Source organism: Salvelinus alpinus, chromosome 4, assembly GCF_045679555.1.
Source record: "Salvelinus alpinus chromosome 4, SLU_Salpinus.1, whole genome shotgun sequence".
Taxonomy (NCBI): Eukaryota; Metazoa; Chordata; class Actinopteri; order Salmoniformes; family Salmonidae; genus Salvelinus; species Salvelinus alpinus.
The window spans coordinates 12,360,476-12,385,652 of NC_092089.1; the positions used below are offsets into that span (position 1 = coordinate 12,360,476).

Sequence of the window (25,177 nt, forward strand, 5' to 3'; positions counted from 1 at the left end):
TAGTCTGACTCTGTTAGTTAGGACCACAGATACCAGACCTGTTAATATACAGTAGTCTGACTCTGTTAGGACTACAGATACCATACCTGTTAATATACAGTAGTCTGACTCTGTTAGTTAGGACCACAGATACCATACCTGTTAATATACAGTAGTCTGACTCTGTTAGTTAGGACCATAGATACCATACCTGTTAATATACAGTAGTCTGACTCTGTTAGTTAGGACCATAGATACCAGACCTGTTAATATACAGTAGTCTGACTCTGTTAGGACCACAGATACCATACCTGTTAATATACAGTAGTCTGACTCTGTTAGGACCACAGATACCATACCTGTTAATATACAGTAGTCTGACTCTGTTAGGACCACAGATACCATACCTGTTAATATACAGTAGTCTGACTCTGTTAGGACCACAGATACCATACCTGTTAATATACAGTAGTCTGACTCTGTTAGGACCACAGATACCATACCTGTTAATATACAGTAGTCTGACTCTGTTAGGACCACAGATACCATACCTGTTAATATACAGTAGTCTGACTCTGTTAGTTAGGACCACAGATACCATACCTGTTAATATACAGTAGTCTGACTCTGTTAGGACCACAGATACCATACCTGTTAATATACAGTAGTCTGACTCTGTTAGTTAGGACCACAGATACCATACCTGTTAATATACAGTAGTCTGACTCTGTTAGGACCACAGATACCATACCTGTTAATATACAGTAGTCTGACTCTGTTAGGACCACAGATACCATACCTGTTAATATACAGTAGTCTGACTCTGTTAGTGAGGACCACAGATACCATACCTGTATACAGTAGTCTGACTCTGTTAGTTAGGACCACAGATACCATACCTGTTAATATACAGTAGTCTGACTCTGTTAGTTAGGACCACAGATACCATACCTGTTAATATACAGTAGTCTGACTCTGTTAGTTAGGACCACAGATACCATACCTGTTAATATACAGTAGTCTGACTCTGTTAGTGAGGACCACAGATACCATACCTGTTAATATACAGTAGTCTGACTCTGTTAGTTAGGACCACAGATACCATACCTGTTAATATACAGTAGTCTGACTCTGTTAGTTAGGACCATAGATACCATACCTGTTAATATACAGTAGTCTGACTCTGTTAGTTAGGACCATAGATACCAGACCTGTTAATATACAGTAGTCTGACTCTGTTAGGACCACAGATACCATACCTGTTAATATACAGTAGTCTGACTCTGTTAGGACCACAGATACCATACCTGTAAATATACAGTAGTCTGACTCTGTTAGGACCACAGATACCATACCTGTTAATATACAGTAGTCTGACTCTGTTAGGACCACAGATACCATACCTGTTAATATACAGTAGTCTGACTCTGTTAGGACCACAGATACCATACCTGTTAATATACAGTAGTCTGACTCTGTTAGGACCACAGATACCAGACCTGTTAATATACAGTAGTCTGACTCTGTTAGTTAGGACCACAGATACCATACCTGTTAATATACAGTAGTCTGACTCTGTTAGGACCACAGATACCATACCTGTTAATATACAGTAGTCTGACTCTGTTAGTTAGGACCACAGATACCATACCTGTTAATATACAGTAGTCTGACTCTGTTAGGACCACAGATACCATACCTGTTAATATACAGTAGTCTGACTCTGTTAGGACCACAGATACCATACCTGTTAATATACAGTAGTCTGACTCTGTTAGTGAGGACCACAGATACCATACCTGTATACAGTATTCTGACTCTGTTAGTTAGGACCACAGATACCATACCTGTTAATATACAGTAGTCTGACTCTGTTAGTTAGGACCACAGATACCATACCTGTTAATATACAGTAGTCTGACTCTGTTAGTTAGGACCACAGATACCATACCTGTTAATATACAGTAGTCTGACTCTGTTAGTGAGGACCACAGATACCATACCTGTTAATATACAGTAGTCTGACTCTGTTAGTTAGGACCACAGATACCATACCTGTTAATATACAGTAGTCTGACTCTGTTAGTTAGGACCACAGATACCAGACCTGTTAATATACAGTAGTCTGACTCTGTTAGTTAGGACCACAGATACCAGACCTGTTAATATACAGTAGTCTGACTCTGTTAGGACCATAGATACCATACCTGTTAATATACAGTAGTCTGACTCTGCTAGTTAGGACCACAGATACCATACCTGTTAATATACAGTAGTCTGACTCTGCTAGTTAGGACCACAGATACCATACCTGTTAATATACAGTAGTCTGACTCTGTTAGGACCACAGATACCATACCTGTTAATATACAGTAGTCTGACTCTGCTAGTTAGGACCACAGATACCATACCTGTTAATATACAGTAGTCTGAATCTGTTAGTTAGGACCACAGATACCATACCTGTTAATATACAGTAGTCTGACTCTGTTAGTTAGGACCACAGATACCATACCTGTTAATATACAGTAGTCTGACTCTGTTAGTTAGGACCACAGATACCATACCTGTTAATATACAGTAGTCTGACTCTGTTAGGACCACAGATACCATACCTGTTAATATACAGTAGTCTGACTCTGTTAGTTAGGACCACAGATACCAGACCTGTTAATATACAGTAGTCTGACTCTGTTAGGACTACAGATACCATACCTGTTAATATACAGTAGTCTGACTCTGTTAGTTAGGACCACAGATACCATACCTGTTAATATACAGTAGTCTGACTCTGTTAGGACCACAGATACCAGACCTGTTAATATACAGTAGTCTGACTCTGTTAGGACCACAGATACCATACCTGTTAATATACAGTAGTCTGACTCTGTTAGTGAGGACCACAGATACCATACCTGTTAATATACAGTAGTCTGACTCTGTTAGGACCACAGATACCATACCTGTTAATATACAGTAGTCTGACTCTGTTAGTTAGGACCACAGATACCATACCTGTTAATATACAGTAGTCTGACTCTGTTAGTTAGGACCACAGATACCATACCTGTTAATATACAGTAGTCTGACTCTGTTAGTTAGGACCACAGATACCATACCTGTTAATATACAGTAGTCTGACTCTGTTAGTTAGGACCACAGATACCATACCTGTTAATATACAGTAGTCTGACTCTGTTAGGACCACAGATACCATACCTGTTAATATACAGTAGTCTGACTCTGTTAGGACCACAGATACCATACCTGTTAATATACAGTAGTCTGACTCTGTTAGGACCACAGATACCATACCTGTTAATATACAGTAGTCTGACTCTGTTAGGACCACAGATACCATACCTGTTAATATACAGTAGTCTGACTCTGTTAGGACCACAGATACCATACCTGTTAATATACAGTAGTCTGACTCTGTTAGGACCACAGATACCAGACCTGTTAATATACAGTAGTCTGACTCTGTTAGTTAGGACCACAGATACCATACCTGTTAATATACAGTAGTCTGACTCTGTTAGGACCACAGATACCATACCTGTTAATATACAGTAGTCTGACTCTGTTAGTTAGGACCACAGATACCATACCTGTTAATATACAGTAGTCTGACTCTGTTAGGACCACAGATACCAGACCTGTTAATATACAGTAGTCTGACTCTGTTAGTTAGGACCACAGATACCATACCTGTTAATATACAGTAGTCTGACTCTGTTAGGACCACAGATACCATACCTGTTAATATACAGTAGTCTGACTCTGTTAGTTAGGACCACAGATACCATACCTGTTAATATACAGTAGTCTGACTCTGTTAGTTAGGACCACAGATACCATACCTGTTAATATACAGTAGTCTGACTCTGTTAGTTAGGACCACAGATACCATACCTGTTAATATACAGTAGTCTGACTCTGTTAGTGAGGACCACAGATACCATACCTGTTAATATACAGTAGTCTGACTCTGTTAGTTAGGACCACAGATACCATACCTGTTAATATACAGTAGTCTGACTCTGTTAGTTAGGACCACAGATACCAGACCTGTTAATATACAGTAGTCTGACTCTGTTAGTTAGGACCACAGATACCAGACCTGTTAATATACAGTAGTCTGACTCTGTTAGGACCATAGATACCATACCTGTTAATATACAGTAGTCTGACTCTGCTAGTTAGGACCACAGATACCATACCTGTTAATATACAGTAGTCTGACTCTGCTAGTTAGGACCACAGATACCATACCTGTTAATATACAGTAGTCTGACTCTGTTAGTTAGACCACAGATACCATACCTGTTAATATACAGTAGTCTGACTCTGTTAGTTAGGACCACAGATACCATACCTGTTAATATACAGTAGTCTGACTCTGTTAGTTAGGACCACAGATACCAGACCTGTTAATATACAGTAGTCTGACTCTGTTAGGACCACAGATACCATACCTGTTAATATACAGTAGTCTGACTCTGTTAGTTAGGACCACAGATACCATACCTGTTAATATACAGTAGTCTGACTCTGCTAGTTAGGACCACAGATACCATACCTGTTAATATACAGTAGTCTGACTCTGTTAGGACCACAGATACCATACCTGTTAATATACAGTAGTCTGACTCTGCTAGTTAGGACCACAGATACCATACCTGTTAATATACAGTAGTCTGAATCTGTTAGTTAGGACCACAGATACCATACCTGTTAATATACAGTAGTCTGACTCTGTTAGTTAGGACCACAGATACCATACCTGTTAATATACAGTAATCTGAATCTGTTAGTTAGGACCACAGATACCATACCTGTTAATATACAGTAGTCTGACTCTGTTAGGACCACAGATGCCATACCTGTTAATATACAGCAGTCTGACTCTGTTGTGATAGCATTTCTGCTAGGAGCTAGCTAGACCATTTGGCTAGAGACACACAGCATTGGATGATTTATTGATTGTTCCATGGTTCCTGGTGTTCTCTCTCTCCCCACCAATCATGTGTTTAGGGGCGGGTATAAAGATGTAGCAGCTGCCTGCCAATGTGTCCTCTCTCTGTCAGTGTATCCAGTGTTTCTCTCTCTCTCTTTTTGTTTCTTTCTCTTTCTATCTCTCTTTGTCTCTCTCTCTCTGTCTCTCTCTTTGTCTCTCTCTCTCTCTGTCTCTCTCTGTCTCTCTCTTTGTCTCTCTCTCTCTGTCTCTCTCTTTGTCTCTCTCTCTCTCTGTCTCTCTCTGTCTCTCTCTTTGTCTCTCTCTCTCTGTCTCTCTCTTTGTCTCTCTTTGTCTTTCTGTCTCTGTCTCTCTCTTTGTCTCTCTTTGTCTCTCTCTCTCTGTCTCTCTCAATTCAATTCAATTCAATTCAAGGGGCTTTATTGGCATGGGAAACATGTGTTAACATTGCCAAAGCAAGTGAGGTAGATAATATACAAAAGTGAAATAAACAATAAAAATGAACAGTAAACATTACACATACAGAAGTTTCAAAACAATAAAGATATGACAAATGTCATATTATATATATGCAGTGTTGTAAAAATGTACAAATGGTTAAAGCACACAAGTTAAAATAAATAAACATAAATATGGGTTGTATTTACAATGGTGTTTGTTCTTCACTGGTTGCCCTTTTCTTGTGGCAACAGGTCACAAATCTTGCTGCTGTGATGGCACACTGTGGAATTTCACCCAGTAGATATGGGAGTTTATCAAAATTGGATTTGTTTTCGAATTCTTTGTGGATCTGTGTAATCTGAGGGAAATATGTCTCTCTAATATGGTCATACATTGGGCAGGAGGTTAGGAAGTGCAGCTCAGTTTCCACCTCATTTTGTGGGCAGTGAACACATAGCCTGTCTTCTCTTGAGAGCCATGTCTGCCTACGGCGGCCTTTCTCAATAGCAAGGCTATGCTCACTGAGTCTGTACATAGTCAAAGCTTTCCTTAAGTTTGGGTCAGTCACAGTGGTCAGGTATTCTGCCACTGTATACTCTCTGTTTAGGGCCAAATAGCATTCTAGTTTGCTCTGTTTTTTGTTAATTCTTTCCAATGTGTCAAGTAATTATCTTTTTGTTTTCTCATGATTTGGTTGGGTCTAATTGTGCTGTTGTCCTGGGGCTCTGTGGGGTGTGTTTGTGTTTGTGAACAGAGCCCTAGGACCAGCTTGCTTAGGGGACTCTTCTCCAGGTTCATCTCTCTGTAGGTGATGGCTTTGTTATGGAAGGTTTGGGAATCGCTTCCTTTTAGGTGGTTGTAGAATTTAACGGCTCTTTTCTGGATTTTGATAATTAGTGGGTATCGGCCTAATTCTGCTCTGCATGCATTATTTGGTGTTCTACGTTGTACACGGAGGATATTTTTGCAGAATTCTGCATGCAGAGTCTCAATTTGGTGTTTGTCCCATTTTGTGAAATCTTGGTTGGTGAGCGGACCCCAGACCTCACAACCATAAAGGGCAATGGGCTCTATGACTGATTCAAGTATTTTTAGCCAGATCCTAATTGGTATGTTGAAATTTATGTTCCTTTTGATGGCATAGAATGCCCTTCTTGCCTTGTCTCTCAGATCGTTCACAGCTCTGTGGAAGCTACCTGTGGTGCTGATGTTTAGGCCGAGGTATGTATAGTTTTTTGTGTGCTCTAGGGCAACGGTGTCTAGATGGAATTTGTGGTCCTGGCGACTGGACCTTTTTTGGAACACCATTATTTTGGTCTTACTGAGATTTACTGTCAGGGCCCAGGTCTGACAGAATCTGTGCAGAAGATCTAGGTGCTGCTGTAGGCCCTCCTTGGTTGGTGACAGAAGCACCAGATCATCAGCAAACAGTAGACATTTGACTTCGGATTCTAGTAGGGTGAGACCGGGTGCTGCAGACTGTTCTAGTGCCCGCGCCAATTCGTTGATATATATGTTGAAGAGGGTGGGGCTTAAGCTGCATCCCTGTCTCACCCCACGACCCTGTGTGAAGAAATGTGTGTGTTTTTTGCCAATTTTAACCGCACACTTGTTGTTTGTGTACATGGATTTTATGATGTCGTATGTTTTACCCCCAACACCACTTTCCATCAATTTGTATAGCAGACCCTCATGCCAAATTGAGTCGAAGGCTTTTTTGAAATCAACAAAGCATGAGAAGACTTTGCCTTTGTTTTGGTTTGTTTGGTTGTCAATTAGGGTGTGTAGGGTGAATACATGGTCTGTTGTACGGTAATTTGGTAAAAAGCCAATTTGACATTTGCTCAGTACATTGTTTTCATTGAGGAAATGTACGAGTCTGCTGTTAATGATAATGCAGAGTATTTTCCCAAGGTTACTGTTGACGCATATTCCACGGTAGTTATTGGGGTCAAGTTTGTCTCCACTTTTGTGGATTGGGGTGATCAGTCCTTGGTTCCAAATATTGGGGAAGATGCCAGAGCTAAGGACGATGTTAAAGAGTTTTAGTATAGCCAATTGGAATTTGTTGTCTGTATATTTGATCATTTCATTAAGGATACCATCAACACCACAGGCCTTTTTGGGTTTGAGGGTTTTTATTTTGTCCTGTAACTCATTCAAGGTAATTGGAGAATCCAATGGGTTCTGGTAGTCTTTAATAGTTGATTCTAGGATTTGTATTTGATCATGTATATGTTTTTGTTCTTTATTCTTTGTTATAGAGCCAAAAAGATTGGAGAAGTGGTTTACCCATACATCTCCATTTTGGATAGATAATTCTTCGTGTTGTTGTTTGTTTAGTGTTTTCCAATTTTCCCAGAATTGGTTAGAGTCTATGGAGTCTTCAATTACATTGAGCTGATTTCTGACGTGCTGTTCCTTCTTTTTCCGTAGTGTATTTCTGTATTGTTTTAGTGATTCGCCATAGTGAAGGCGTAGACTCAGGTTTTCCGGGTCTCTATGTTTTTGGTTGGACAGGTTCCTCAATTTATTTCTTAGATTTTTGCATTCTTTATCAAACCATTTGTCATTGTTGTTCATTTTCTTCGGTTTTCTATTTGAGATTTTTAGATTTGATAGGGAAGCTGAGAGGTCAAATATACTGTTAAGATTTTCTACTGCCAAGTTTACACCTTCACTATTGCAGTGGAACATTTTACCCAGGAAGTTGTCTAAAAGGGATTGAATTTGCTGTTGCCTAATTGTTTTTTGGTAGGTTTCCAAACTGCATTCCTTCCATCTATAGCATTTCTTAATGTTACTCAGTTCCTTTGGCTTTGATGCCTCATGATTGAGTATTGCTCTGTTCAAGTAGACTGTGATTTTGCTGTGGTCTGATAGGGGTGTCAGTGGGCTGACTGTGAACGCTCTGAGAGACTCTGGGTTGAGGTCAGTGATAAAGTAGTCTACAGTGCTACTGCCAAGAGATGAGCTATAGGTGAACCTACCATAGGAGTCCCCTCGAAGCCTACCATTGACTATGTACATACCCAGCGTGCGACAGAGCTGCAGGAGTTGTGACCCGTTTTTGTTGGTTATGTTGTCATAGTTGTGCCTAGGGGGGCATATGGGGGAGGGAATGCTGTCACCTGCAGGCAGGTGTTTGTCCCCCTGTGTGCTGAGGGTGTCAGGTTCTTGTCCAGTTCTGGCATTTAGGTCGCCACAGACTAATACATGTCCCTGGGCCTGGAAATGATTGATTTCCCCCTCCAGGATGGAGAAGCTGTCTTTATTAAAGTATGGGGATTCTAGTGGGGGGATATAGGTAGCACACAGGAGGACATTTTTCTCTGTTAAGATAATTTCCTTTTGAATTTCTAGCCAAATGTAAAATGTTCCTGTTTTGATTAATTTAATGGAGTGAGTTAGGTCTGCTCTATACCAAATTAGCATTCCCCCTGAGTCCCTTCCCTGTTTCACACCTGGTAGTTTGGTGGATGGGACTACCAGCTCTCTGTAACCTAGAGGGCAACCAGTGGGTCCGTCTCCGCTATACCATGTTTCTTGCAGGATGACAATGTCTGCATTACCGATTTCTTTGGTGAAGTCCGTGTTCCTGCTCTTTAGGCCAAAGGCAGATGACCTCAGGCCTTGGATATTCCAGGATGATATAGTGAAGGCTTTTTGTTCCATAAAGTGTCCAATGTTGTTGGCCGTGTGGTTTGGCCTCAGGCCAGTAAGTGTGAGCAGAGCCTGCTGAGCATCTGGTACATGCCGTTGGCTTGGGCGAGTGTAAGAGTGGGGGTTGGGCCTGTTTGCCCGCTCACTACCTGGGCGTATGTGTGACTTCCATGTTGATGCTCTCTTTGCGGGGGTGGGGTGCATGGGGTGGGCAGGAGTGGCATAGGTCTGATCTGAGGGGGCCTAAATGGGGTGTGGGCATGGTTGATGTGGGGGGGTGTTGATTGGTTGGGGTGGGGGTGTGGATGTGTCTGGGGGTGCTGTGGTCTGGATGTAAGTCCTCTTGGCGTGGGTCCTCTATGTGTAGGTCCACGGGGGGGTCCTGCAGGTCTTGGAGGGTGTCTCGCTGGTCTGGGTGGGGTGTCTATTGATCTGTTGCTCCTGTGTGAAGTGTTGGGGCTGCGTTTGAGAGCGATGTCCTTTAGAGTCCGGACAAAGGTGGGCACTGCTGCCTTATAGAGGTGGACCTGGTCATAGAGGCTGTTCAAGTCCAGGGTGGAGTGGTGGGCCAGGAAAACATTTGGTTTTGAGGCACAGTCACGGGAAATGCTTGCGTTTACCCGCTGTATTGTAGCAGGGTGGAAGTCTTTTCGTGGTAGCAGGGTGGAGATAACCACTTGTGCATTGGGGAAAGTAGAAGAAGCTTTTTCAATCACTCCCTTCAGTGCTGTGGCCACCCTTTCCTGCTTTGCTCTCAGGTCGTTTGTGCCTGTGTGTATTATTATGTGGCTAGGTGAGCCTAGTTTGTCCTCAGACAGAAGGTCTAGGGCGCGCTGGGTGTTTGGACACCAGAGTTTAGACACACTGTGTTTGGGAAAAAGTTTTTTTTCTTCTATATATTTCCCATTTGAGTCCATAAGGAGAACAATCTGTGTCTTGTGTTTGTTCTCAGTGGGTGTGGGGGGGTTGTCAGGAGGGCTATCAGGGTGGCTGACAGGGGGGGTGCTCAGGGGGGGTGAGAGCTGCTGGGCTTGGGTTTTTTCTTTTGTCTGTTCTGCTGTGATGTTGACTCTATGGTCAGGGTCTGGTGTGGACTGTTCTGCTGTGGTGTCGAGACTTTTGTCCGGTGCTGAGGTGGGCTGTTCTGCTGGCGTCTCTGTGGGGATGGCCACCTCCCTAGTGGGTTGTTCTCTGTCACATGCCATCCCCCTCAACCTCTCCTCCAGCAGTCTGATCCTCTCCTCCATCCCCCTCTCCCTCTCCTCCAGCAGTCTGATCCTCTCCTCTAGTGCTTTGTTCTGCTCCTGCTTCTGCTCTTTCTCCTGTTGAAGTTGTCTCACCACTGTCCAGAGTGCAGATATGTCTCTCTCCACCTCCAGCTCTCCTGGTCTGGTTAAGGGGTTGTTGTGCTGGACTGTTGTCTGGGTCTGTGCTGACTGGAGTGTAATCACCTGCTGTTCCAGCTCCACCTGCCTTACCTCCAGCTGGGTGAATTTATCCTTCATTTCAATGAGGGAGAAGTGCTCTGTACTGGGAGGTTGACTGTCTGCTGAGGGTTGCTCGTCTGTGGGGTTATATGATGAAGAGGTCTGGTCTGACCCGCTTGGGGTGGGGGTATCTTTATCAAGGGAGAGCTTCTCCTGCTGGGCTAATTCTTTGATTAGGTGAAAGTCCAGCTGAAACTGTTTGGGGTTGCCCTGTACCAATACTGTTCCAGACTTATATAGATTTATGTTAGCTGACTCAGAGTCCTCGTTGTCAAGTATCCTGAGTTTCCACCCCTCGTTAACCCCCCCTCTCTTAACAGAGGGGTAGTGTGCTAATATAGCACTGTGCCATGCCAGGGGGTGGTTTGTGTGGAAGATAAGGTTGCTGATGTTCCCATTTTTGTAATAGTCAGCAAAAAGTGTCTCTTGATTTTCCATAAGGAGCTTCATTTTGTGCTCTTTTCTTGCCTTATCATTCTTTACACTCACAGGGTACTGTATTTTAATTACCTCTGAACAGCAGGAGGGAGCTTCTAAGGCCTCTCCATTTGGTTGGGGTAGACTATTCGACTCTCCTGCCATTGTTGGGCTAATGGTCTTTGACACCTCTCACTTGACACGTCAGTGCTAGTTGAAGCTGTATCAAGTCAGTTACAGTTGAATACAGTTGAAGCTGTATCTCTCTCAGTTCCACAAAAAATCCAAGTTTAACTAACTCTAAATCTATCTTTTTTAAAGAAAATGCTGAAAAATGCAGGAGCTCATCTGATCATCTGATCATGACCTCTCTCTCTCTCTCTCTCCTTGTTAGCTAGCTAGCTTCTTTCAGGAGAGTCCCTAGCAACTGCCTAGCAACAGGTAAACAACTTAGCTAGCTAAGAAAATTGTATAATTTTACTTTTTCGAAAGCCTTTCTTCTTTGTTTGCTGCTTGTTTGGTCTCCTAATCAGTCTTGCAGTTTTCTTTTGCTTTTTTTCGATATACTTTCCTCTAAAAACCATGTAAAATTCAATATTTTTAGGAGCTCATCTTTTCAGCTGTTGCTGCTTAATTTGGAACTCCGGAACTCTCTTTGTCTCTCTTTGTCTCTCTCTCTCTGTCTCTCTCTTTGTCTCTCTCTCTCTGTCTCTCTCTTTGTCTCTCTTTGTCTTTCTGTCTCTCTCTTTGTCTCTCTCTCTCTGTCTCTCTCTTTGTCTCTCTTTGTCTTTCTGTCTCTCTGTGTCTCTGTCTCTCTTTGTCTCTCTCTCTTTCTATTTCTGTTTGTCTCTCTGTCTCTCTCTCTCTCTGTCTCACTGTCTCTCTCTTTCCTCTCTGTCTCTCTCTTTCCTCTGTCTCTCTCTTTCCTCTCTGTCTTTCTCCTCTCTGTCTCTCTCCTCTCTGTCTCTGTCTCTCTTTCCTCTCTCTGTCTCTCTCTTTCCTCTCTCTGTCTCTCTCTTTCCTCTCTGTCCATCTCTGTCTCTCTCCTCTCTGTCTCTGTCTCTCTTTCCTCTCTGTCTCTCTCCTCTCTGTCTCTCTCCTCTGTCTCTGTCTCTCTCTCCTCTCTGTCTCTGTCTCTCTTTCCTCTCTGTCTCTCTCTGTTTCTCTCTTTCCTCTCTGTCTCTCTCTGTTTCTCTCTTTCCTCTCTGTCTCTCTCTGTCTCTCTCTTTCATATCTCTCTCCTTTTTCCTCTCTCTGTCTCTCTCTTTCCTCTCTCTTTCCTCTCTCTATCTCTCTCGATTCAGACAATTTTTTTTATTGAGTGGATAGTCAGGGGGTCGGAACATCATTACAAATAATGAGTAGACTGCAAATCGACCACAGATTGTTTGTTTGTTTTTTTGGCTCAGAAAACGTGAGGCCGCCAAATAGAATCACCCGCGGTGGAACCCTGAGATACAGCAGAGTGACTGAGTCTCCAATGAAAAGCTCACTTCTATTGTTGAATAGATGAACTCATCCCACAGCTCTCTCTCTACATTACAATGGCTGTGTCCCAAATGGAACCCTATTCCCTATATATATATATTTCTCCACCATAGCCCTATGGGCCCTGGTCAAAAGCAGTGCACTACATAGGAAATAGGGTGTCATTTTGGGAAGCAGACAATTGTCCTGACTGGCTGACTGGCTGAGTGAATCAGAGATGATTTAACGTTAGCCTTGCCCCGAAGGTTGAACGCAAGACCGAGTCTAGGTTTCGTGTTACTGATTGTAATTACTTCTGATCCTAGTTTGAGATGTTATTTGTTTAAAGTTTAATCAACAGTTGGTAGAATTTAAAACCGTGTTTTAAGGATGTACAGCTTCCGTTGTGATATAATGCTTCATTTTGTTTGCCGTTTCCTGACCGTTCATGATCTTCTATTCAGGTTCTAGAAGTGTCTCTCAGGACCACACGACAACTCAAAGTACTCAGAGAGCAATCTCCTCTGATTGTATACGACATCTTCTGGCGTGTCGACAACGGTAGTTAGAGTCGGCGTATACAGTGGGGGTACGAAATGATTGGCACCCTTGATAAAGATGAGCAATAATGACTGTTTAAAATATATATTCAATATATATATTGAAATACTGAGCTATATTGTACAATACATTTTTGGGGTGGAAATTTTATACTAATAACATTTCTCAGAGGAAGAAATTTTATTTAACAAGAAATGTTTAAAAAAAACTCTCTAGAAGTTATGGGTCAAAATGATTGACACCCCTAAAGATTGTTATAAATAAATTAATGTTAAGTTTAATATTTGGTCCCAACTGGTCGGCATCTGGCCATAATGCGCTACAGAGGGTAGTGCCAACGGCCCAGTACATCACTGGAGCCAAGCTCCCTGCCATTCAGGACCAATATACCAGGCGGTGTCAGAGGAAAGCCCATTATGACATCATCTCCTCTGACGGTATATGACATCATCTCCTCTCACGGTATATGACATCATCTCCTCTGACGGTATATGACATCATCTCCTCTGACGGTATTATGACATCATCTCCTCTGACGGTATTATGACATCATCTCCTCTGACGGTATATGACATCATCTCCTCTGACGGTATATGACATCATCTCCTCTGACGGTATATGACATCATCTCCTCTGACGGTATATGACATCATCTCCTCTGACGGTATATGACATCATCTCCTCTGACGGTATTATGACATCTTACTATATGATATGACATCAAACTCCTCAAACTGGCAACAGTTACCAGAATTTGAGATACTGTATGACATCTTACTGTATGTGGGATATGTGATTACGTCGTATGACATGTCGACAAAGGTAGTCAGGGGTTTTGTCCCCCAGGGTTTGAGTTCTTAGAACGCCAGACTACACTGGTACAGTATGTTACCGTAAATTCCAAATAAACTATACAGTAATGTACTGCTAAACAAAAGTTTATTTGGAATTTATGGTAACGTACTGTATCTTTTTTTACAGTAACTTACCGTAAAAATAAGTTGTTGTTTTTTTACAATGTACTTTAACAAAGACTTTACTGAGCCACGGTCACAGTACTTCAATGTCTTTTGATGCACTTTATCTAATTCATCTTCAGTTAAACATTTACTGGTCCGTGTTTTATTGTTGTCCTGCTACAGCAGCTATATTATCACTCTGTGTTTTATTGATGTGCTGCTGCTATTGGTCACAGATCTGTTCACTATGGAACCAGCTTCTCTTAATGTATTCATGACACGTCAACCATTTTTTACCTTTATTTAAAGGTAAATGACGGCCTAGTTAACTGTTAACTGCCTTGTTCAGGGGCAGAACGACAGATTTGTACCTTGTCAGCTCGGGGATTGCAACCTTTCGGTTACTAGTCCAACACTCTAACCACTAGGCTACCCTGCCGCCCCAACAATGGTAGTCGAAAGTTAACTACAGTACATCTTGATCTGGGACCAGACTATAACACAACCACTGATCTGGGACCAGGCTATAACACAACCACTGATCTGGGACCAGGCTATAACACAACACTGATCTGGGACCAGGCTATAACACAACCACTGATCTGGGACCAGGCTATAACACAACCACTGATCTGGGACCAGACTATAACACAACCACTGATCTGGGACCAGGCTATAACACAACCACTGATCTGGGACCAGTCTGTAACGATCCCACTAATGTGGATCCCTCTCCCTGTCTGTCTCTGTAATTGTCCCACCAGTGATCAGCTGTGTAGACCCAGGTGTTCCTGCTAATGGTCTGAGGTTTGGAGAGGACTTCACCGTGGGCCAGAACGTTACCTTCATGTGCCAGCCTGGCTACCTGATAGAGGCAGGCGGGGCCACAACTCGCACCTGTACCCACAATGGCACCTGGAGTGCCATCACACCCATCTGCAAAGGTACGACATCTGATGATGATGATGATGATGATGATGATGGTGGTGGTGATGACGATGATGAAGATTATAGGGAGGATGATGGTGGTGACGATGGTGATGATGAAGAGTATTATGATGATGAAGAGTATGGTGATGATGATGATGATGATGAAGATAAGGGTGATGATGATGGTGAGGATGATGGTGATGATGATTATGATGATGGTGGTGGTGGTGGTGATGATGATGATGGGGATGATGATGATGATGGTGAGGATGATGATGATGATGGTGATGGTGGTGGTGGTGGTGATGATGATGATGGTGATGATGATGGTGGTGGTGATGATGATGATGGTGGTGAGGATGATGGTGGTGGTGGTGGTGGTGGTGGTGGTGATGGGGATGATGATGGTGGTGGTGATGATGATGGTGGTGGTGGTGGTGGTGGTGGTGATGATGATGGTGAGGATGATGGTGGTGGTGATGATGATGATGGTGGTGAGGATGATGATGATGGGGATGATGATGGTGGTGGTGGTGGTGGTGATGATGATGATGATGGTGGTATTGATGATGGTGGTGAGGATGATGGTGGTGGTGGTGGTGATGATGGGGATGATGATGGTGGTGGTGGTGGTGGTGGTGGTGATTATGATGATGATGATGGTGGTATTGATGATGATGATGGTGGTGGTGGTGATGATGATGATGGGGATGATGATGGTGGTGGTGGTGGTGGTGATGATGATGATGGTGGTATTGATGATGATGATGGTGGTGGTGATGATGATATGTGTCCGTTCAGATTACAGGAAATAAAATATGTCACAAAGCCATTTTGTCAACAGACCCTTTACTCAAGCAGTGTCAACAGACCCTTTACTCAAGCAGCGTCAACAGACCCTTTACTCAAGCAGTGTCAACAGACCCTTTAGTCAAGCAGTGTCAACAGACCCTTTACTCAAGCAGCGTCAACAGACCCTTTACTCAAGCAGTGTCAACAGACCCTTTACTCAAGCAGCGTCAACAGACCCTTTAGTCAAGCAGCGTCAACAGACCCTTTAGTCAAGCAGTGTCAACAGACCCTTTACTCAAGCAGCGTCAACAGACCCTTTAGTCAAGCAGTGTCAACAGACCCTTTACTCAAGCAGCGTCAACAGACCCTTTACTCAAGCAGTGTCAACAGACCCTTTAGTCAAGCAGTGTCAACAGACCCTTTACTCAAGCAGCGTCAACAGACCCTTTAGTCAAGCAGCGTCAACAGACCCTTTAGTCAAGCAGCGTCAACAGACCCTTTACTCAAGCAGTGTCAACAGACCCTTTACTCAAGCAGCGTCAACAGACCCTTTACTCAAGCAGTGTCAACAGACCCTTTACTCAAGCAGCGTCAACAGACCCTTTGCTCAAGCAGTGTCAACAGACCCTTTACTCAAGCAGCGTCAACAGACCCTTTAGTCAAGCAGCGTCAACAGACCCTTTAGTCAAGCAGCGTCAACAGACCCTTTAGTCAAGCAGCGTCAACAGACCCTTTAGTCAAGCAGCGTCAACAGACCCTTTAGTCAAGCAGCGTCAACAGACCCTTTAGTCAAGCAGCGTCAACAGACCCTTTAGTCAAGCAGCGTCAACAGACCCTTTAGTCAAGCAGCGTCAACAGACCCTTTAGTCAAGCAGTGTCAACAGACCCTTTACTCAAGCAGCGTCAACAGACCCTTTAGTCAAGCAGCGTCAACAGACCCTTTAGTCAAGCAGCGTCAACAGACCCTTTGCTCAAGTCTCCCTGTGAATATCAACGAGTGATTTTAGGAGAAACAGTATCGTTACCTCAACTGTGGGTCAGGCCCTAGACGATGACAGTGATGAGTGAAGATGCTCTAGTCTATATCACACATTATTAACAGCTACAGTATTGTAATGTCAGAATCATACGCCCGGCTCTTCTTCTGTTCTGGTTGCATGAACATTCAACGTTACTCTACCAGGGAGGAGGAAACCCTTGTTGTTCTGGTTGGATGAACATTCAACGTTACTCTACCGGGGAGGAGGAAACCCTTGTTGTTCTGGTTGGATGAACATTCAACGTTACTCTACCAGGGAGGAAACCCTTGTTGTTCTGGTTGGATGAACATTCAACGTTACTCTACCGGGGAGGAAACCCTTGCTGTTCTGGTTGGATGAACATTCAACGTTACTCTACCGGGGAGGAAACCCTTGTTGTTCTGGTTGGATGAACATTCAACGTTACTCTACCGGGGAGGAAACCCTTGTTGTTCTGGTTGGATGAACATTCAACGTTACTCTACCGGGGAGGAGGAAACCCTTGTTGTTCTGGTTGGATGAACATTCAACGTTACTCTACCAGGGAGGAAACCCTTGTTGTTCTGGTTGGATGAACATTCAACGTTACTCTACCGGGGAGGAAACCCTTGTTGTTCTGGTTGGATGAACATTCAACGTTACTCTACCGGGGAGGAAACCCTTGTTGTTCTGGTTGGATGAACATTCAACGTTACTCTACCGGGGAGGAAACCCTTGTTGTTCTGGTTGGATGAACATTCAACGTTACTCTACCGGGGAGGAAACCCTTGTTGTTCTGGTTGGATGAACATTCAACGTTACTCTACCGGGGAGGAAACCCTTGTTGCTCTGGTTGGATGAACATTCAACGTTACTCTACCAGGGAGGAAACCCTTGTTGTTCTGGTTGGATGAACATTCAACGTTACTCTACCGGGGAGGAAACCCTTGCTGTTCTGGTTGGATGAACATTCAACGTTACTCTACCGGGGAGGAAACCCTTGCTGTTCTGGTTGGATGAACATTCAACGTTACTCTACCGGGGAGGAAACCCTTGTTGTTCTGGTTGGATGAACATTCAACGTTACTCTACCGGGGAGGAAACCCTTGTTGTTCTGGTTGGATGAACATTCAACGTTACTCTACCGGGGAGGAAACCCTTGCTGTTCTGGTTGGATGAACATTCAACGTTACTCTACCGGGGAGGAAACCCTTGTTGTTCTGGTTGGATGAACATTCAACGTTACTCTACCGGGGAGGAAACCCTTGTTGTTCTGGTTGGATGAACATTCAACGTTACTCTACCGGGGAGGAAACCCTTGCTGTTCTCATGAACGCTGAAGCAGAAATTTATTACGGAAGAGAAACAATAGATTTGCGTATCTGGCAACAAAGTCCAAAACTAAATGGTTTGCATGTCAAATTGGCTCCCTGTGTACTGTATAGTGCCCTACCCGAGCCCTGTTTGAAGGTAGTGCACTATATATAGGATGCCATAGGCTCTGGTCTAAAGTAGTGCACTATATATGGCTCTGGTCTAAAGTAGTGCACTATATAGGGAATATGGTGCCATTTGGGACGTACACGATATCGTGTTCACATTAAGTACTGCAGTGGCGCCAGGAAGGCAGCGAGCGACGAGCCACGAGGAGCACCACGGAGAGACAAGGCAAACGGGACACGGTTGCTAAGGAACAGATCCCTACAATAAAAGAGCACAGGATAGCCATTCACACACACACACACACTCTTGCCAAGTGGCCTCAGACAGAGTTCTTATGAACATGCCATCCTCTCACACACCCAAGCAGTCTCAGTAGTAACATGTCATGTCATCTGTTCCATTATTAAGCCGTCCTGTGGTGGTCTGCTGGATAGATCCCTGAACGTATTACTCTGATTGAGATCACAGGAAGGAAGGAGAGAGAGAGAGAGAGAGCCTGCAGGCAATAATCCTGTCAGGGGCTCAGACTGGCCAGACAGCTCAACTCAGACAGACTGGTGTTGATGAGTCAAGTCCCCTGCAGCCCAACTCAGACAGACTGGTGTTGAGGAGTCAAGTCCCCTGCAGCCCAACTCAGACAGACTGGTGTTGAGGAGTCAAGTCCCCTGCAGCCCAACTCAGACAGACTGGTGTTGATGAGTCAAGTCCCCTGCAGCCCAACTCAGACAGACTGGTGTTGAGGAGTCAAGTCCCCTGCAGCCCAACTCAGACAGACTGGTGTTGAGGAGTCAAGTCCCCTGCAGCCCAACTCAGACAGACTGGTGTTGAGGAGTCAAGTCCCCTGCAGCCCAACTCAGACAGACTGGTGTTGAGGAGTCAAGTCCCCTGCAGCCCAACTCAGACAGACTGGTGTTGATGAGTCAAGTCCACTGCAGCCCAACTCAGACAGACTGGTGTTGAGGAGTCAAGTCCCCTGGAGCCCAACTCAGACAGACTGGTGTTGATGAGTCAAGTCCCCTGGAGCCCAACTCAGACAGACTGGTGTTGAGGAGTCAAGTCCCCTGCAGCCCAACTCAGACAGACTGGTGTTGATGAGTCAAGTCCCCTGCAGCCCAACTCAGACAGACTGGTGTTGAGGAGTCAAGTCCCCTGCAGCCCAACTCAGACAGACTGGTGTTGATGAGTCACACCCCATGGCTCCTGAGCTCCATCTCTCCATACTACAGACTGTGTGTCTGCTGGGACTCCACCTCTCCATACTACAGACTGTGTGCCGGCTGGGGCTCCACCTCTCCATACTACAGACTGTGTGTCTGCTGGGACTCCACCTCTCCATACTACAGACTGTGTGTCTGCTGGGACTCCACCTCTCCATACTACAGACTGTGTGTCTGCTGGGACTCCACCTCTCCATACTACAGACTGTGTGTCTGCTGGGACTCCACCTCTCCATACTACAGACTGTGTGTCTGCTGGGACTCCACCTCTCCATACTACAGACTGTGTGTCTGCTGGGACCAGGGCTCCACCTCTCCATACTACAGACTGTGTGTCTGCTGGGACCAGGGCTCCACCTCTCCATACTACAGACTGTGTGTCTCCTGGGGCTCCACCTCTCCATACTACAGACTGTGTGTCTGCTGGGGCTCCACCTCTCCATACTACAGACTGTGTGTCTGCTGGGGCTCCACCTCTCCATACTACAGACTGTGTGTCGGCTGGGACTCCACCTCTCCATACTACAGACTGTGTGCCGGCTGGGACTCCACCTCTCCATACTACAGACTGTGTGTCTGCTGGGACTCCACCTCTCCATACTACAGACTGTGTGTCTGCTGGGACTCCACCTCTCCATACTACAGACTGTGTGTCTGCTGGGACCAGAGCTCCACCTCTCCATACTACAGACTGTGTGTCTGCTGGGACCAGGGCTCCACCTCTCCATACTACAGACTGTGTGCCGGCTGGGACCAGGGCTCCACCTCTCCATACTACAGACTGTGTGTCTGCTGGGACCAGGGCTCCACCTCTCCATACTACAGACTGTGTGCCGGCTGGGACCAGGGCTCCACCTCTCCATACTACAGACTGTGTGCCGGCTGGGACTCCACCTCTCCATACTACAGACTGTGTGTCGGCTGGGACTCCACCTCTCCATACTACAGACTGTGTGTCTGCTGGGACTCCACCTCTCCATACTACAGACTGTGTGTCTGCTGGGACTCCACCTCTCCATACTACAGACTGTGTGTCTGCTGGGACTCCACCTCTCCATACTACAGACTGTGTGTCGGCTGGGACTCCACCTCTCCATACTACAGACTGTGTGTCAGCTGGGGCCAGGACTCCACCTCTCCATACTACAGACTGTGTGTCTGCTGGGACCAGGGCTCCACCTCTCCATACTACAGACTGTGTGTCTGCTGGGACTCCACCTCTCCATACTACAGACTGTGTGTCTGCTGGGACTCCACCTCTCCATACTACAGACTGTGTGTCTGCTGGGACCAGGGCTCCACCTCTCCATACTACAGACTGTGTGTCTGCTGGGACCAGGGCTCCACCTCTCCATACTACAGACTGTGTGTCTCCTGGGGCTCCACCTCTCCATACTACAGACTGTGTGTCTGCTGGGGCTCCACCTCTCCATACTACAGACTGTGTGTCTGCTGGGACTCCACCTCTCCATACTACAGACTGTGTGCCGGCTGGGACTCCACCTCTCCATACTACAGACTGTGTGCCGGCTGGGACCAGAGCTCCACCTCTCCATACTACAGACTGTGTGTCTGCTGGGACCAGGGCTCCACCTCTCCATACTACAGACTGTGTGCCGGCTGGGACCAGGGCTCCACCTCTCCATACTACAGACTGTGTGTCTGCTGGGACCAGGGCTCCACCTCTCCATACTACAGACTGTGTGCCGGCTGGGACCAGGGCTCCACCTCTCCATACTACAGACTGTGTGCCGGCTGGGACTCCACCTCTCCATACTACAGACTGTGTGTCGGCTGGGACTCCACCTCTCCATACTACAGACTGTGTGTCTGCTGGGACTCCACCTCTCCATACTACAGACTGTGTGTCTGCTGGGACTCCACCTCTCCATACTACAGACTGTGTGTCGGCTGGGACTCCACCTCTCCATACTACAGACTGTGTGTCTGCTGGGACTCCACCTCTCCATACTACAGACTGTGTGTCGGCTGGGACTCCACCTCTCCATACTACAGACTGTGTGTCAGCTGGGGCCAGGACTCCACCTCTCCATACTACAGACTGTGTGTCTGCTGGGACCAGGGCTCCACCTCTCCATACTACAGACTGTGTGTCTGCTGGGACTCCACCTCTCCATACTACAGACTGTGTGTCTGCTGGGACTCCACCTCTCCATACTACAGACTGTGTGTCTGCTGGGACTCCACCTCTCCATACTACAGACTGTGTGTCTGCTGGGACTCCACCTCTCCATACTATAGACTGTGTGTCTGCTGGGACCAGGGCTCCACCTCTCCATACTACAGACTGTGTGTCTGCTGGGACCAGGGCTCCACCTCTCCATACTACAGACTGTGTGTCTCCTGGGGCTCCACCTCTCCATACTACAGACTGTGTGTCTGCTGGGGCTCCACCTCTCCATACTACAGACTGTGTGTCTGCTGGGGCTCCACCTCTCCATACTACAGACTGTGTGTCGGCTGGGACTCCACCTCTCCATACTACAGACTGTGTGCCGGCTGGGACTCCACCTCTCCATACTACAGACTGTGTGTCTGCTGGGACTCCACCTCTCCATACTACAGACTGTGTGTCTGCTGGGACTCCACCTCTCCATACTACAGACTGTGTGCCGGCTGGGACCAGAGCTCCACCTCTCCATACTACAGACTGTGTGTCTGCTGGGACCAGGGCTCCACCTCTCCATACTACAGACTGTGTGCCGGCTGGGACCAGGGCTCCACCTCTCCATACTACAGACTGTGTGTCTGCTGGGACCAGGGCTCCACCTCTCCATACTACAGACTGTGTGCCGGCTGGGACCAGGGCTCCACCTCTCCATACTACAGACTGTGTGCCGGCTGGGACTCCACCTCTCCATACTACAGACTGTGTGTCGGCTGGGACTCCACCTCTCCATACTACAGACTGTGTGTCTGCTGGGACTCCACCTCTCCATACTACAGACTGTGTGTCTGCTGGGACTCCACCTCTCCATACTACAGACTGTGTGTCTGCTGGGACTCCACCTCTCCATACTACAGACTGTGTGTCGGCTGGGACTCCACCTCTCCATACTACAGACTGTGTGTCAGCTGGGGCCAGGACTCCACCTCTCCATACTACAGACTGTGTGTCTGCTGGGACCAGGGCTCCACCTCTCCATACTACAGACTGTGTGTCTGCTGGGACTCCACCTCTCCATACTACAGACTGTGTGTCTGCTGGGACTCCACCTCTCCATACTACAGACTGTGTGTCTGCTGGGACCAGGGCTCCACCTCTCCATACTACAGACTGTGTGTCTGCTGGGACCAGGGCTCCACCTCTCCATACTACAGACTGTGTGTCTCCTGGGGCTCCACCTCTCCATACTACAGACTGTGTGTCTGCTGGGGCTCCACCTCTCCATACTACAGACTGTGTGTCTGCTGGGACTCCACCTCTCCATACTACAGACTGTGTGCCGGCTGGGACTCCACCTCTCCATACTACAGACTGTGTGCCGGCTGGGACCAGAGCTCCACCTCTCCATACTACAGACTGTGTGTCTGCTGGGACCAGGGCTCCACCTCTCCATACTACAGACTGTGTGCCGGCTGGGACCAGGGCTCCACCTCTCCATACTACAGACTGTGTGTCTGCTGGGACCAGGGCTCCACCTCTCCATACTACAGACTGTGTGCCGGCTGGGACCAGGGCTCCACCTCTCCATACTACAGACTGTGTGCCGGCTGGGACTCCACCTCTCCATACTACAGACTGTGTGTCGGCTGGGACTCCACCTCTCCATACTACAGACTGTGTGTCTGCTGGGACTCCACCTCTCCATACTACAGACTGTGTGTCTGCTGGGACTCCACCTCTCCATACTACAGACTGTGTGTCGGCTGGGACTCCACCTCTCCATACTACAGACTGTGTGTCTGCTGGGACTCCACCTCTCCATACTACAGACTGTGTGTCGGCTGGGACTCCACCTCTCCATACTACAGACTGTGTGTCAGCTGGGGCCAGGACTCCACCTCTCCATACTACAGACTGTGTGTCTGCTGGGACCAGGGCTCCACCTCTCCATACTACAGACTGTGTGTCTGCTGGGACTCCACCTCTCCATACTACAGACTGTGTGTCTGCTGGGACTCCACCTCTCCATACTACAGACTGTGTGTCTGCTGGGACTCCACCTCTCCATACTACAGACTGTGTGTCTGCTGGGACTCCACCTCTCCATACTACAGACTGTGTGTCGGCTGGGACTCCACCTCTCCATACTACAGACTGTGTGTCTGCTGGGACTCCACCTCTCCATACTACAGACTGTGTGTCTGCTGGGACTCCACCTCTCCATACTACAGACTGTGTGCCGGCTGGGACTCCACCTCTCCATACTACATACTGTGTGTCTGCTGGGACTCCACCTCTCCATACTACAGACTGTGTGTCTGCTGGGACTCCACCTCTCCATACTACAGACTGTGTGTCTGCTGGGACCAGGGCTCCACCTCTCCATACTACAGACTGTGTGTCGGCTGGGACCAGGGCTCCACCTCTCCATACTACAGACTGTGTGTCGGCTGGGGCCAGGGCTCCACCTCTCCATACTACAGACTGTGTGCCGGCTGGGGCCAGGGCTCCACCTCTCCATACTACAGACTGTGTGTCTGCTGGGGCCAGGGCTCCACCTCTCCATACTACAGACTGTGTGCCGGCTGGGACCAGGGCTCCACCTCTCTCTGCTAGCTGCAGACTGACAGTGTTGCAGTCAACCTGACAGGGTGGAGTCACGCCCCAGGCCTTCACCTCTCTTGCCTGTAGACAGAGCGCCTGATGGAGGCCTGAGTGAGACTGCTGTTGTCAGTAACACTTCTACCAGTAACCTCTGACCTGGGTGTAACTCAGTGAAAGTCATTCTACCAGTAACCTCTGACCTGTGTGTAACTCAGTGAGAGGGATTCTACCAGTAACCTCTGACCTGTGTGTAACTCAGTGAGAGTGATTCTACCAGTAACCTCTGACCTGTGTGTAACTCAGTGAGAGTGATTCTACCAGTAACCTCTGACCTGTGTGTAACTCAGTGAGAGTGATTCTACCAGTAACCTCTGACCTGTGTGTAACTCAGTGAGAGGGATTCTACCAGTAACCTCTGACCTGTGTGTAACTCAGTGAGAGTGATTCTACCAGTTACCTCTGACCTGTGTGTAACTCAGTGAGAGTGATTCTACCAGTAACCTCTGACCTGTGTGTAACTCAGTGAGAGTGATTCTACCAGTAACCTCTGACCTGTGTTTAGTAGTCAGTGAGAGGGATTCTACCAGTAACCTCTGACCTGTGTGTAACTCAGTGAAAGTCATTCTACCAGTAACCTCTGACCTGTGTGTAACTCAGTGAAAGTCATTCTACCAGTAACCTCTGACCTGTGTGTAACTCAGTGAAAGTCATTCTACCAGTAACCTCTGACCTGTGTGTAACTCAGTGAGAGTGATTCTACCAGTAACCTCTGACCTGTGTGTAACTCAGTGAGAGTGATTCTACCAGTAACCTCTGACCTGTGTGTAACTCAGTGAAAGTCATTCTACCAGTAACCTTTGACCTGTGTTTAGTAGTCAGTGTAAAGCCAGAGGGGCTGTTGTTATAGTGCTATTCTACATCAAGAAAAGAATAGAACAGATATTCTACATCAAGAATAGAGTAGATGTAATATTTGTACTATTCCACTGTTCTGTTCCTATAGTTACCAGCGTAGAAATAGAATGAGAATCCTTGTTAATCATTCTAATTCTACCAGTGGCCTGTATGCATGACTTAGTCAGAGAGCCAGAGAGGCTTCTATAGAGGAGCTGC

At 46.4% G+C, this 25,177-nt stretch overlaps 1 protein-coding gene across 1 annotated transcript in view; it reads left to right on the plus strand.

Moving 5' to 3' along the window:
• Window positions 1-25,177, plus strand: part of LOC139572868 (CUB and sushi domain-containing protein 3-like) — a 1,528,140-nt gene that overhangs the window by 1,435,039 nt on the left and 67,924 nt on the right. The window contains exon 60 of the mRNA XM_071395690.1: window positions 14,717-14,896. Coding sequence (XP_071251791.1) covers window positions 14,717-14,896 — 180 coding nt within the window. The remainder of the gene's footprint in view (window positions 1-14,716; window positions 14,897-25,177) is intronic.